The sequence below is a fragment of the Myotis davidii genome, unplaced genomic scaffold (assembly GCF_000327345.1).
Source record: "Myotis davidii unplaced genomic scaffold, ASM32734v1 scaffold909, whole genome shotgun sequence".
Taxonomy (NCBI): Eukaryota; Metazoa; Chordata; class Mammalia; order Chiroptera; family Vespertilionidae; genus Myotis; species Myotis davidii.
In genome coordinates, this window is record NW_006299490.1 from 169057 (window position 1) to 184735 (window position 15679).

The 15679-nt window shown below is 40.2% G+C and overlaps 1 protein-coding gene across 9 annotated transcripts in view; it reads right to left on the reverse strand.

The window, feature by feature from the left end:
• Nucleotides 1–15679, reverse strand: part of ARHGAP12 (Rho GTPase activating protein 12) — a 199358-nt gene that overhangs the window by 43413 nt on the left and 140266 nt on the right. For 6 of the 9 annotated variants that reach the window (XM_015571421.1, XM_006775190.2, XM_015571423.1 and 3 more), the window contains one exon: nucleotides 10013–10087. The exons of the other annotated variants lie outside the window; for them this stretch is intronic. In XM_015571421.1, coding sequence (XP_015426907.1) covers nucleotides 10013–10087 — 75 coding nt within the window. The remainder of the gene's footprint in view (nucleotides 1–10012; nucleotides 10088–15679) is intronic. 9 annotated transcript variants of the gene reach the window in all.

Here is a 15679-nt window from a genome sequence, read left to right on the forward strand (position 1 = left end):
TTTCTTGTTGTTTTGTTGATGGTTTCTTTTGCTGTGCAGAAGCTTTTTATTTTGATGTAGTCCCATTTGTTCATTTTCTCTTTAGTTTCCAATGCCCTCGGAGATGTATCGGTGAAGAAACTGCTTCGGCATATGTGTGAGATTTTGTTGCCTTTGGATTCTTCTAGTATTTTTATGGTTTCCCATAAAAATGTAAATTTAAGTCCTTTATCCATTTTGAGTTTATTTTTGTGTATGGTGTAAGTTGGTGGTCTAGTTTCATTTTTTGCATGTATCTGTCCAATTTTCCCAGCATCATTTATTGAAAAGACTGTCTTGACTCTATTGTATGTTCTTGCCTCCTCTGTCAAATATTAATTGAGCATATTGGTTCAGGTCGATTTCTGGGTTCTCTATTATATTCCATTGATCTAGATGTCTGTTCTTGTGACAGTTCCAGGCAGTTTTGAGAACAGTGGCTTTGTAATACAGCTTGATATCTGGTATTGTTATTTTCATTAATTCTATAATTTAAAACTTCCTCTTCTCAAGTCATAGCAGCCCTATAAAGTATTCTGCTATCAAATTAGATTTCCATATAAATGCTACAAGTCAGAACTGGAAAAATTGTGACTTTCTGTTCCAAGAAAGTGATACAATGTTATGATAAAATACCACAAAAATGAATTACTCTGCTCTTACTTTACAACAATATAGTCTGAAAATTATTTAAGATACTAACCCACTTTGTCAAAATGTAAAAATATCTAGGTAGAACAAATGCAGCGACTGTATTTAAACTACTCAAAAGTAATGGCACTAGGCACAGAATTAGCCTTAATGTGGCATAAAAAATTCAGTATGTGCTTCATTAAACATATTATAAGATGGTAAATTGGGCCCTGGATAAACTAGATATATCAGTCAGTTGATGTCAAAAATAGTGACATAGCTTTAATCAATCACCAAACCCTATGAAGGTAAAAGTCACTATGCTCAAGTTAAATGTTATTTAAAAATTACTTCAGGTGGAACTAAAGAGCACTTCCTCATTGCTTTAGCTTCCTATATTCAAATGAATTTAATCAAAATGAATTGGTGCCTATGGTAACCATCAATTTTAGTAAGCACTGAATGTACATGACAGAGCAGTCAATTTTGTTTTAGCTGAAACACATACACACATACAAAAAAAAATATTCCTAATTCAAAATTTATTTATATTTAACTGACAGCTATTTTCTCCATGTATTTTAATTACAAAAAAATAAATATTTCTTGTATGGGAGATAAACACAATACAAAACATTTCTTCAATAATATCTAAAAGGTAATGTTTGAAAGTTTTGTCTGGTCTGATAAAAACTCACATCTATAAACTCACATCTATGGCATACTGTTGCTGACCCACATTTTTTGTATACCGGGAAATTGAGAAACACTCATGAAGTTTTACTATAATTCTTTCAAAAAGCATAGGTTAGATTGCCTTAGATATGCAAGTCTGATCTTTTCATAGAAGCTCTTTGTTGTGTCTCAACAAAAACATCAATTACACAGTTGTAAGTGTGTGCACAGGATGGTCAGTAAGAACATTCCTCAATTTACTATCAGAAGTAGAGAAAAAAATTTCAATGATACAGGAACTAAGTAACACCATTAATCTGAGAAGATGGGTACTGGTTATGTGAGCACAGGAACTGGAAGGATAGAGATAGGAATCAAGCCTATTAAAAAATGCCAAAATTGAAACTGTGCAGGGCAACAAAGCAGAGGCAGAAAGGAAATACAGGTGTCAAAACACACAGAGATAGCCATAATGACAAACAACCTATGCCTAAGGATGAGAAAGACACTCTATATCAGGGATTCTTACCTAAATCAATGGATGGATTAAAACTGGCACAAAATTTGTGCATGTATATGCATCATTCAAGAAAAAGGTCTAAAACTTTCACAAAATTCTCACAGGGATCAAGACCCAATTACTAATGCTCTAAGTCAGGGGTCCTCAAACTACGGCCTGCGGGCCACATGCAAATACAAATGTTGTATTTGTTCTCGTTTTGTTTTTTTACTTCAAAATAAGATATGTGCAGTGTGCATAGGAATTTGTTCATAGTTTTTTTTTTTAAACTATAGTCCGGCCCTCCAACAGTCTGAGGGACAGTGAACTGGCCCCCTGTTTAAAAAGTTTGAGGACCCCTGCTCTAAGTATTAAGTACTCTAACTTGAATCCTATCTAATAAAGAGGGAATATGCCAATTGACCCTCTTGCCATCGCAAAGATGGCGGCGCCCACAGCCAATAAGGAGGGAATATACTAATTGACTACCACGCCCTCAAAGATGGTGGCGCCCAGAGCCACAAGATGGCCATATCAAAAATACAAAAACAATTACCATCCATTGTGGTAAGCGCTGTGAGAAAGTTGTAACTAAATCAACCTGGGAGAGAAAGAAGGCTTCCTGAAGACTGACACTTGAGCTACGGAGTAAGAGTTAGCTAGATGGAGACGAGATAAAAACAAAACAAAACAAAAAAATAGATAGTACAAAGGCACAGAAGCTTGAGAGAACATAACATGTGAGGGCCTTTAAATGTTCTCAGAGTATTGGGTGAGGTGAAGTAACAAGTAATAGGCAATGTAAAGAATGAACTAAGAAAGGGTAGCAGACTGGGATCCAACTACAAAAGTAACCTAATAATTTCCATAAGAAATATTGAAGGCCTGAGCTAGAGCAGTGACAGTGAGAGAGTGAAGAGGGCCAAATTTGAGAGAGATTCAGAAGACAATGTGAGGGTGAGAGGGAAGATCTGAGGGAAACTTCCAAGCTTGAGCAACTGGGTAGATGTGGCATCTCAGCTTCAATGACACTTTTTTAGAGAAGCTTTCCCTGACCACTCGTAAGTAGGAGCTTCCTCAATCCTCCCATTATTTACTACTGCCCCCAGTTTTGTCTCTTTCATTGCACTTAATGCAAAGTATAATGATATATCCATTGGAGTACTGAATATGCCAATAGGTTGTATATTGGGATCATATCTGTTATGTTCATTAATATAAGACCAGTGCCTTACATGTAGTTCAATACATATTTGTTGAAGTAATAAATCAACAAATTAGCAGTGCTATCACAAAAGAGAAATGTAACTTTCAAACACTGAAGTTTCTTAATCTGACATATAAGTGCCAAGTGGACAGATAAATAATACAGATTTGGCTATACAGTGAGAGATTTGGGAGAAAAAAATTAGACAGATCTTTATTTCAACAACTATCTGGTATACTTTCTCTACTTATCAGGATTCAAAATTAACCAATGTTTTTGTGTTGCTTAATAAAATAACTTCATAAAAATATCTTAAGTCCGGTAAAATAAAAATGCCCATTTTCACACGTGAATATATCTTAGTCTAAATATAGTTGCTACTCAAAGAAAACTCCATAAAATAAGCAAAAATGTTTTAATAAGGGTTAGCAAAATTTGATTAAATTTTAACCTAAAAAAATCTATCCTAATAAGGCAAGAACATAATAAAATGCCAGTTCCATTAAGTAATTTGAGAAAACTTCCACAGGTTCATAATCATTTTGTAGACTCCAGAACTTCCAATCTTGCATTCATTTAGTAAAATAGGTGTTCCCTAATGTGGGCTAACAAGTATTATGTATCAAAATCAATGCAGTCCATCATATTATAATCACATTCCAGTTAATTATATTATAATCGTTTAATACAAGATTCTTATAATACAGAAAAAGTAAACTTGCACAATGATATAGTGTTGAAAAAGTCCCAGGAACTTCCAGAACAGATAAATCCAGAGACAGAAGGCACACTAGTGGTTGCCAGGAGGAGAGGGAAGGGAGATGAAAAGATGTGCACGACTACTTAACAAAAGGGGTGGGGAACGTCTGGCCTTCGGGCCTTATAACGCCCACAAAATCATTTGGTCTGACACTGCCAAGACATTAGAGGTGAGTTAGTTAAATGTTTGAACAAATATAGCAGGCTAATTTTTAAGTTGATAATTTTGCATGGCCCTTGAATGATGTATAAATATCCAAATGGCCCCTGGCAGAAAAAAGGTTCCCCACCCCTGGAAGAAGTGTGAGCTTCCCTCTGAGGGATGAGAATGTCCTAAAACTAGATAGAAAAGATAGCTCTGCACATTGTAATATATGAAATATATACACTGAACTGTGTAGTTTAAGATGATTAATGGTTCATTTTGTTACACAAATTTCACCTTAATAAAAAAATTTTAAACCAGTGTTATTAAAAACTTAGATATTCAAATTATGTTTTAAAAAGGGCTTTAAAATAATATTATTCAATGAAAAAAACTACCACACTTGTCCATTAATACTTTTGTTAAAGCAAGTGTTGAAATGTCCTTTTCTCCAAATGGGTAATGTATTTCAATACCATAACTGGAAATACAGGTGAAAAAGTTCAAGTTTCCAAGTTGGATAAAATTTTACTCTGTAATCTAGAACTTTAAAATGCATATTCTAATAGGCACATCGTGACAGAGAGATTAGGTTTTTAAATCAGCCCACCAAAATCCCATTTAATGTGTACTGTAGTTACATTATAGAAAATATTATAAATTTTAAAGCTGTATACACTGCTATTTCCAAAAATGATTTGAAGAGACTATGAAAAATAACAATGCACCCCAATTATAAAGTTATCAGTGCTTAGATCCCATCTCCACAATCTAATAACATTGACAATTCATCAGATAATGAAATTCAGCCTTATTACACCCATTTTTTAAATTTTAGGGAGTTAATTATAAAAAACAAAAGACTTCAAAAGTTCAAACTAAACTTGACAATTTTTTCAAAGCAGGATTACCTAAAGCAAAGCGCCTCAAGATCGAACATTACCGTTATACCACAATGGGAGTGTCTGGATATATCATCATCCAAAGATAATTAAATAGGAAAACTTTTTTCTGTTCTTTTACTGAACAGCTACTATCTGGCACTGCAATAGGTATTAGACTTATTCCATTTCTGCTCTAATGATGCTTTTCATTGTCTAGTAGGGAAGACAGGCATAACATAGTTTCATAAAATAAATTTAAATAAAATTTAAATTTTTTTAAGAACATTGTTTTATTTGTTTAGTTAAATATAATTAAAGTGCATTTTTGGGAAAATGTTTAAGAAAAATAAAAATAATGCATTTTGAAACAAATGAAATAAAAATAAGCATGTTTAAAATTTACACTAAGAAATAGAATTTTAAATCTGGTGAGATTAGAACAGACTAAATGAAAATATGCTAAGTGAAAAAGGTCTGTCAAAAAAGACCAGATATATTATATGATTATATTCATATGAAATGTCCAGAATAAGCAAATATAGTGAGACAGAAAAGAAGATTACAGTATGCTTAAGGCTTGGTGGGATCTAGAGGTAGAGGAGTGACAGCAAATGGGTACAGGTTTCTTTCTGAGATGATGAAAACAGTCTAAAGTTGACTATGATGATGGTTGCACATATTTGAATATACTAAAAACAACTGAATTATACACTTTAAATGAGTGAACTGCATAGTATATGAATTACATTTTAACACATTGTATGCGGGAAACGTATTTATATGTTTTACGTATTTATACGTTCTACCAGTGTAGTAGAGCGCGGGACATGTATTAATACGTTTTTTATAGACAAGCGGTAGAATGCGGATAACGTATAAATACGTAAACTAAAGTTATCGTAATTTTACTGAACGTTGCCATTTGCGCAAAAAATTAGCAAAAATGGCCCACACCACCTGTTAGCACAAGATAAAAACTACCCGCAAACAATGTGTTAATACAGTTTTGATTTAAAAAAACTAAAGAACAGTTTGAAGAGGAAGATGGGCAATTTGCGGAGAGTTTAAGATGACATCAATAGCTAACATGATGATATTACTAATGGCCCAGTGAACGAATTCGTGCACCTTGAAAGGAACTGTGGGCTGCGAGGCTGCAGTGGGCACAGGGGCAGGTCTCAGCCCATCCTCCGCACCCCCGCCTGGCCCCTCCCACTGCCTCCCCCAATCCTCTGTCTGCCGGCAGCCCCACTCCCACCACCGCCACTGCCACTCCCATGCGCTGACAGTGTGGAGCGATTTGGGGCTGACGCCAGCTGCAGGTGCGAGCACGGTCGGTGCTGTCAGCAGGTGCGAGCGGCGGCTGTTGCCCCTAGCACCCCTCAGGAGCAGGGGCAGGTGGAGAAGCCCTCAGGGGCAATCAGGGCTGACAGTTGCTGCTCACACCCACTGATGGTGCTAAGCGATCAGGACTGACACCGAGCGCCAGCAGCAGGTGCAAGTGGGGCCAGCGCTGGAAGTGGGTGTGAGCAGTGGCTCCAATGCCGGGAGCAGGTGTGAGCAGCTGTTGCCAGCACTGATCACTCCTCAGGAGCAGGGAAAGGTGGAGAAGCGCTGAGGGGCGATCGGAGACAGCAGCAGCCACTCGGACCCACTGACAGGTCCAGGCACAGTCAGCGGGTGTGAGCAGCAGCTCTGGTGCCAGCAGTGGGTGCAAGCAGAGCCAGCACCAGCAGCAGGTGCGAGCGCTGGGCAGGACTGCAGTGCACAGGAGTAAAGAATTTTCAGTAACCACCAGAGGCTGGTCCTAATGACAGTGACCGGCACCCTGCCTTGGTCTGGCGCCCTGCTTACCTGCTCCACCATCCCGCCACAGCTGACACCCACCATGTTTCAGGCTCTGCCGCCTGCTGCCTACTCCCGCCATGTTCGGCACACCCCCTAGTGGTCAGCGCACATCAGAGTGACTGTTTATTCAGTTGTTCTGCTGTTCGGTCTATTTGCATATTAGCCTTTTATTATATAGGATTTTTATCTCTAAATATGTAGCCTCCTTGTTCTTACCACTAAAGGCTTTATACCAACCAGATTTTAACTCACAAAAAGAAATGTAAATATCCTTGTATTAACTAAGAAAGAGTGAGAAAGATGGGCAAAATTCAGTGGAACCAGGGGAAAAGGAGAAAAGAGTAAAGGGAGAGGGAGGGAGGAGAAGTCAAGGAGTGCAGAAGCCTCAGTAAGGAGTGTCTGGCAGCATGGAGGAGGAACATTTCCCAGCATTCCCCATTCCGACGGAAAGAAGTGGCTGTGTGGAAACAGACTGGCCTCAAGATTAATAGAGCTGTTCACTATTGTGTTTTTGGTTTTTTTCCCACTGGAAGTTACACAAAGAATAACAGAAGAAACACTGGTGAGGTAATTCCCTATGATAGCCATCAGAGGACACCATGAGTCCAGGATGGTCTAGTTGCTTTCAAACTTTTCAGAAAACAGCTAAGGCATTCTATACAATAAATGGCTAATATGCAAATATACTGAACGGTGGAATGACCAGTCGCTATGATGCACATTGACCACCAGGGGGCAGATGCTCAATGCAGAAGCTACCCCATGGTGGTCACTGCACTCCCACAGGGGGAGCACTGCTCAGCCAGAAGCCAGGCTCACGGCTGGTGAGCGCAGCGGCGGTGGCGGGAGCCTCTCCCGCCTCTGTGGCAGCACTAAACATGTCTGACTGCCAGCTTAGGCTTGTTCCTAAGCGTTGGACATCCCCTGAGGGCTCCCGGACTGCGAGAGGATGCAGACTGGGCTGAGGGAACCCCCCCCTTGAGTGCACGAATTTAGTGCACCAGGCCTCTAGAAGAAAAATAATTTGCTAACAGTCCTTGGTAACTCTATATAGACCATTTACAATGTCCTAGTTCTAAGATTACCTAGAAATTCCCTTTTACCAAAATATAATTTATAAAAGATATTAGGAATTATATTTTACCTATATTTAAAATAAGTTAAAAAGGCAGTTCTGCTTTTTTCTAGATGGACTGATAGAGTATGGTAGTAACAGCATCTTAGATCCATGCAATAAATAATTCTTTACAAAACCACTAAAATCATGTTTACAGTTATCTACATTTAATACTTATAAACCCAGGACTGTGTTAAATAATACAAAAGATAAAAAGTAAAAACTTAGTCTCTATCTATCCCTTAGGAGCTTAAAACCTTAGTAGGGAGACAAGGGGTACATGAGGTAACTTCATGAGGTAACTTTTCCACCATTCAATGCAATAAGTGACAGTAGTTCAGAAAAAAAAGAGATCATAAAAAGGCTGAGGTTAGTCTGGCAAAGCCTCCTAAAAAGTCAGCATAGCATTTAACTGTAAAGTTTAACTAAAAAAAACCAAGGACATTGGAGGCAGGGGAACTACACCTGAGCAATGTCAGAAGGGAATGTGTACAGCAGGTGATATGAACCATGAAAGACCTAACTAGGTTAGGGAATGAAGAGTTGGAAAAGGAAAATTTAGCATCTGTAGAAATCCTTGACTCTAACAAATGGGAAACTATCTAATAAATAAGTCTAACATAGTTTCATAAAATAAGGAAGTAACAATACAAGTTTCTGTTTTAAAAAGCTTTAAAACTTTTATTTACTCATTCAACAAACATTTACTGAACAGCTACTATCTGGCACTGCAATAGGTATTCGGGTGACTCCATTTCTGCTCTAATGATGCTTTTCATTGTCTAGTAGGGAAGACAGGCATAAATAAAGGGTTCAAAGTTTCTAGAAAAGATAAAAAGTAGAAACTTTTGGCTCAGTTTGGCTCAGTGGATAGAGCATCAGCCTGGGAACTAAAGGTTCCGGGTTCGATTCTGGGCAAGGGCACATACCCGGGTTGTGATTCTCTCTCATCATGGATGTTTCTCTCTCTCTCTCCCTCTACCTTCCCCTCTGAAATCAATAAAAACATATATTTTTAAAAAGTTTCTAGAAGACAGAAATGAAAAATTACTCTATTTCATATAATCAAATATCATAATCAAATGCTTTATGTATTTCAGAGAAACCTGATCAAATCTAGATCAGGTAAAATTTTCTGAGGAAGCAAAGTCTGAACTTAGCTCTAATGAACAAACAGAAGTTAGGCAAAGATGTGGGAGAAAAATATTTCAGTGGTCAGAGGAACAACAGTGCTAAAAAACAGGCTTCTTTGAGGAATGAGCAGAAGGGCAGTATAGTTGGACAAAAATAAGCCAAGAAGAAGGATTAGGACCAAGAACTATGAGGTGAGGCTTGGAGAAGCTATCAAGAACCAGAGCATGCACAATCTTGGAGTCTTCATTAAAAATTGCAGTCTTTGCCCTGGCCAGTATGGCTCAGTTTGTTGAAGCATTGCCCCCTGCACCGAAGGGTCACAGGTTCGATACCCAATCAGGGCACATACCCAGGTTGCGGGTTCGATCTCCAGTCAGGGTGCATATGAGAGGCAATCAATCAATGTTTCTCTCTCTCTCTCTCTCTCTCTCTCTCTCTCTCTCTCTCTCAAATATACATAAAAACATATCCTCAGGTGAGGATTAGGGAAACAAAAACAAAAACAAAACAAAAAACAAACCTGCAGTCTTCATTCTAAAAGAAAAGAGAATCCATTGAAAGGGAAGAAAAGACTGGAGGGACTTCAGATACAGAGATCAAGTAAAATTTCATACCACTTAAATAAAGTATCTAGAGAGAAGCCACTTGGAGGTTTTTCAGTTTAGGGGAAACTCTCCAATATTCACCTAGTATAGAATGGGTAATATATTTTACAGCATAGAAAAATAATGGCATCTACGCTCATTAGGAAGAGAAATGCTTCTTACCTTTGGAATGCTGCCCTTAAAAAGGTAAAGTATACCTTGACAGGCTTCTCAAGGGATATTTATATTAATATTTATTTTTAAAAATCAAATAAATTCATCACTTACAAAGACGATATATAAATTAATCATGAATATACCACATTTTGCACAAAGAGGCTTTTAAATCAATAAAATCTGACTTTTAATTGTGATTATCTTTTTTAAAAACCAATGAAATTTAATAAAAGCCCAAGAAGTATTTAAACATTATACTTTGAGAAAATCAATTTACTGAAATTGATCAAAATAACTGGACAAAATTTTACTATAGCTCCTATCATACTAACTGTATCTTGGTGCTTTGGTGAAGAGGGAGAAGATTCATTTTCAGGAAAGCAGGGTTTTGAGGCAGGTGGAGATTCCTATAAGAAATTAATGAAAAATGTTATTCTAACTTATATAATTTTATTTCTCCTTCTGCTCATAGTATGAGAGTTTACTAGAGGAAACTAGGAAAATTATTGTCCTTCTATATTGAGCTCCGAAAATAATATGGTACTGATTTGAAAACTACAGATATCAAAAAGTTTACGAAATATGGCATATTTTATACCAATTAGTTAAATTTAAATACCACATGTAGAATTACTCAAAAGAAATGATGCATGTTTTCTTAAATCATGATGTCTCATAAGCTTAAATTAACCATATTTAAAATAGATAAAATCTAAACACTTGTGATAAAAATGTAATAGTTACCATACTAATTTGTTATTGGTATGGTAGGTATGAATACCCAGGATTAGGCAAGGAATGGTCACAGGAATTATTTGATAACTGCGAGAATGAGAACTTTATTTTAGTAAATAGTTATGTTAGAAATTAAATTATTAATATTTAAAGTGATTTACAGCTAACTTTCCAATTATTAGAAATAAGACCTTTAAAATACAAAACAGACACCTCCAATATAAAGATTAATAACTCACCAGAAAAAAATTTAATTTCTAAGCCTATAAAAATACAATAAGGGCAAACCAATAATGTGCATTTTTAAAGCAATTCTGCTTTGTCAATTATTAAAAATGGTATATGATTTCTTCCACAGATGTTCATAAGACTATTCATGGAGGATAAAACTGAAAAATCATTTTTAAATTTTTTTGGTATCAGCAGCCAAATTTAAATGGATTTAAATTTTCTCCATGCCCCTAGATCAGTGGTTCTCAACCTGTGGGTCGCAATCCCTTTGGGGGTTGAACGACCCTTTCACATAGGTCGCCTAAGACCATCGGAAAACACATATATAATTACATATTGTTTTTGTGATTAAGCACTATGCTTTAATTATGTTCAATTTGTAACAATGAAAATATATCCTGCATATCAGATATTTACATTATAATTCATAACAGTAGCAAAATTACAGTTATGAAGTAGCAACGAAAATAATTTTATGGTTGGGGGTCACCACAACATGAGGAACTGTATTAAAGGGTCACGGCATTAGGAAGGTTTAGAACCACTGCCCTAGATGCTTTGAATAATTACAGGAAAAGAGAATTTTAAAAAATCACTGCCAATGCTATTATTAATTTTCCTATAAAACCAAATAATCTCTTTGAACATTCATCTTCACATCTGTATCAGTCTACTCTTCTATGCTTATGAAACTGGATAAGGAACTGGAAATTTGTACTAAATCACAAAACAAACTGTTAACTCAACATACAAAACCTGTTAACTCTGGGAAGTCTTCAGATTTATATCCTATATAATTTGTAAACAGAGAAACTAGGCAGTATTGAAAATTTAACCCTTGGAGGGACAACCTTCCAAATCAAACATCCTAAGTCATCTATACTATTAGTGGAGAACACATTAAAATTATATTAAACATATCTTTACAAAGAGAAATAACACTTAATGCTCAAATTTCAGTTTAGCCCCCTTTATGTACTTTGAGAGTTTCACATTTTTCACTTTTTAATTTCTTAACTTCTAAAAAAGTATCTAATATTGAAACAGTCTGAGGAAAAGATTAGTAACTCACACCCTAGAAAATAAGCAACTGAGTAAAATGAACAGTAATTATAGTTCATTTTTCATAGCATATCAGTCCTACAGAAATAAAAAACGCATCAAATGGAGTAATTATGTGTAACTATTTTAATTGTTATTATAAAGAAACAATTTTACATTTATACATTTACTTATGTGTATTGTAAGTGTATATGCATGTATAAATATATCTTAAATTTCTCCAAACAGTAGGTTTTAGTAAAAGCTATAAGCAGACAGAAACAAACAGATGCACTACATAAAACACACAACATGCACACACCTCCCTTCTCCACAGTTGTCTGCAACATCCTAACATTTGCTACACTGTTCTGGTATAGTCCATCTTTCATAGCCTCAAATCATTAAATGGTATTATTATATGACTAGAAGCCTGATATACGAAGATTCATGCAAGAATAGGGCTTCCTTCCCCTGGCTGCCGGCACCGCCTTCGCTCAGGCCGGAGCCACCTTTCCACCTTCGCTCTGGCCCAGACTGGCCTTTCCGCCTTCCCACACTGCCCAGAGGCCCGAAGCAACTGGGGGCGGTGCGGAAGGCCTGCGTCGTCTCCATGGCGACAATGCAAGTGTCCCACCCCGCCCCCAGCCGCTTGGTGCGTGTGCGCTGCCCATAGGCCCTATCTTTGTCGGGTTAATTTGCATACTCAGTCCTGATTGACTGGTGGGCATCATGAAGGGATGGTCAATTTACATCTTTCTTTTTCATTAGTGTAGACTAGAGGCCCAGCACATGAAATTAGTGCACGGGAGGGGGGGGTCCCCTCAGTCCAGCCTGCACCCTCTCCAATCCGGGACCCCTCAGGGGATGTCCGACTGCCGGTTTAGGCCTGGACATTCCTCTCACAATCCTGGACCACTGGCTCCTAATCGCTCACCTGCCTGCCTGCCTGGTCACCCCTAACTGCCCCCCCTCCCTGCCTGCCTGGTCTATCTTAACTGCCCCCCGCCCTGCCAACCTGGTCAGCCCATGCAGCCTGTTCAGTCATTTGGTTGTCCCTCCCTAACACCCCTACCAGCCTGGTCGCCCCATGCAGCCTGCTGTTCAGTCGTTTGGTCGTCCCTCACTAACACCCCTGCCAGTCTGGTTTCCCCACACAGCCTGCTTGTTCAGTCGTTTGGTTGTCCCTCACTAAACCCCCTGGTGGCCTGGTCATAGGCAGCCATCTTGTGTGGACATGAGGGTCAATTTGCATATTATATAGGATGATAATAAAAAGAAAAGTTTACATGGTGAAGCAATTATCTGTGATTCTATTTATAAAGGTCTAGATGCCCAGTGCACGAAATTTGTGCAATGGGTAGAAGGGGTCTCTCAGTTGGGACTGCACCCTCTTATAATCTGGGAGCCCTCAGGGCATGTCCGACTGCAGCTTTAGGCCCAATCTGGGACCACTCGGGGCAGGTCCGACTGCCGCTTTAGGCCCTGCTGGATCAGGCCTATACTGGAAGTCAGATATCTCTCTTGCAATCTGGGACCGCTGGCTCCTAACCACTCGCCTGCCTGCATGATCACCCCTAACCATTCTGCCTGCCTGCTTGATCGCCCCTAACCACTCGTCTGCCAGCCTGGTCGACTCTAACCATTCGCCTGCCTGCCTGATAGCCCATAAACACTCACCTGCCTGCCTGGTGGCCCCTAACCACTCTCCTGCCTGCTGATCGCCCCTAACCACCTCTGCCTGCCTGCCTTATCTCCCCTAACTGCTTGCCTTCTGCCTGATCACTCTGCCTCAGCCCCCACCACCACGACTTCATCCAGAAGGACGTCCTGAATGATGTCCAGAAGATTGTTCAGCTATCTGGTCTTATTAGCATGTTATGCTTTTATTATTATAGACTATAGGACTGGTGCATGAAATTCATGCATGGGGCATGGGTTTCCTGCAGCCCGGCCTACACACTCTCCAATCCGGGACCCCTCAGGGAATGTCAACTGCCTCACTCAATCTAACCACTTCTGACTGCCTGCCTGATCGCCCCTAACTGCTCCCCTACCGGCCTGATGCCCCTAACCTACTCTGCCTCGCCCCACACCCAGGAGCCAGGATTCCCTCCTCTGGCTGGTCACAGGAACCCAGGACCGGGGCTTCCCTCCCTCTGGCCAGCCACAGGCACCCACGACCCAGGCTGGCTTCGCCCGTGCTGGCCACAGCCATAGGGGACTGTGGTCGGGCGGCTTCACCCAGGCCACAGCTGCAGGCACCCGGGACCGCAAGGCAGGCAACTTGTCCCTCTCCCAGGTCACAGGGGCAGGCGCTGCCGCCTGAGACCACAGGGTGTGCGGCTTGTCCTTCTCCCGGGCTACAGGCACAAGTGCTGGTGCCCAGGACTGCAGGAAAGGTGGCTTGTCCCTCTCCCGAGCTGCAGGCACAGGCACTAGCACCTGGGACCACAGTCTGGGCAGCTTGTTCCTCTCCTGGGCCGCAGCCCAGCTGGTCCCCATTCCTCTCTCGTGACCTCATTTATGCCTAGCTGATCCCCATTCCTCTCTCCCCAATGTTGAGTGTCTAAGCAGTTTTGGCGTGATGGTGTGAGGGTGTTATGACTATTTGCATATTAGCTCGTTATTATACAGGATAAGGTAGGGAGGGGGAGAGACATTTCTACCAAAAATAAGTAAATCCTGGTCTCAAGAAAATCATGTCCTCACAACTCTGACACAATTTGAAAAAGAAAATGTAATTAAGAACTTCATAAAAGTTACTCTAATTGACTGAAAATAAATTTCAAGATAAATTAAAAAGGAGGAAAAACCAAGATGGCAGCATAGGTAAACACCGGAAATTTTGCCTCGCACAACCACTTCAAAAATACAACTAAAAGACAAAAATGAACATCATCCAGAACCACAGGAAGGCTAGCCGAGTGGAAATTCTACAACTAGAAGGGAAGAGAAAAGCACACTGAGACTCAGAGGAGGTGCAGTGTGGAAGTAAAGTGCAGAGGTACGCACACGCGAAAATGGCTGGAAACTGAGGACGCGCCTTTCTTTTTCAATTGGGAGGGAGACACACGCTCCTGCTCTGAATGCCAGTTCCAGGCAAGTCTCTGGGGACCCAGACTCATACGAGGAGAAACTGGACTGTCTGGCATCGGGCAGACCTCGAGGGCAGCATTCTCTCAGAGGCACCTGCAGCGATTACCACAGAACAGTGAGACCCGGGTCCTTTTAGGGCAGGGCTGAGGATCAGCCATAGCTGCTTGCTCCACCCTGTTGATTCCGTGAGACCCCGCCCCAACCAAGCTGTGCTCAGAGCCTTTCTCATATGAATGCCCTGGACCTTTACAATCTGAAAATTACCTAACAAACTGCAGCTGGTCCAGACAGACCCAGAACATCCAAAAAGAAGGCCCAAAGCCCCACAGCAGCTTGCACTCTTCACAGCTGGGCCTCATCAGGGCACCTCCAAACTCCAAACAAACAAAAGGAATCTGCAGATCTCTCCGTAGCTCCTGCTGGGTAGCTTCAGGCAGAGGCTAAATTAGCACCTCCTTAGAAATCCAAGAGCCAGTATACCCAATGGTCAGAGTGGACCATCCAGATTACAGCTCTTCAGATCCATAAGGGAAACACTCAGGGGGCAGACTCAGTGAGCACCAAAGCCCCACTGAAGAAAGTCTTGCCCCATGGGTGTCTCCAGCACAGAAGTTCTCCCACCATAACCACAGATGATTCTCACAGCCAATTGGCCTGGAGGTCAATTCCTCTCAGTGATACCTACAACAATCAAGGTTTAACTACAACAAGACTGTGCACAAAGCCCACAAAGGGGTGTACCAAGAGTGTCCACCTCAGGTAATTGGCGAGGCTGAGCCACTGTGCCCTACCAACACAGGGAAGCAGCCAAAATGTGGAGACAGAGAAACAGGTCACAAATGACAGAAATGGAGGAAAGCAAACTACTGGATATAGAGTTCAAAAACCACACT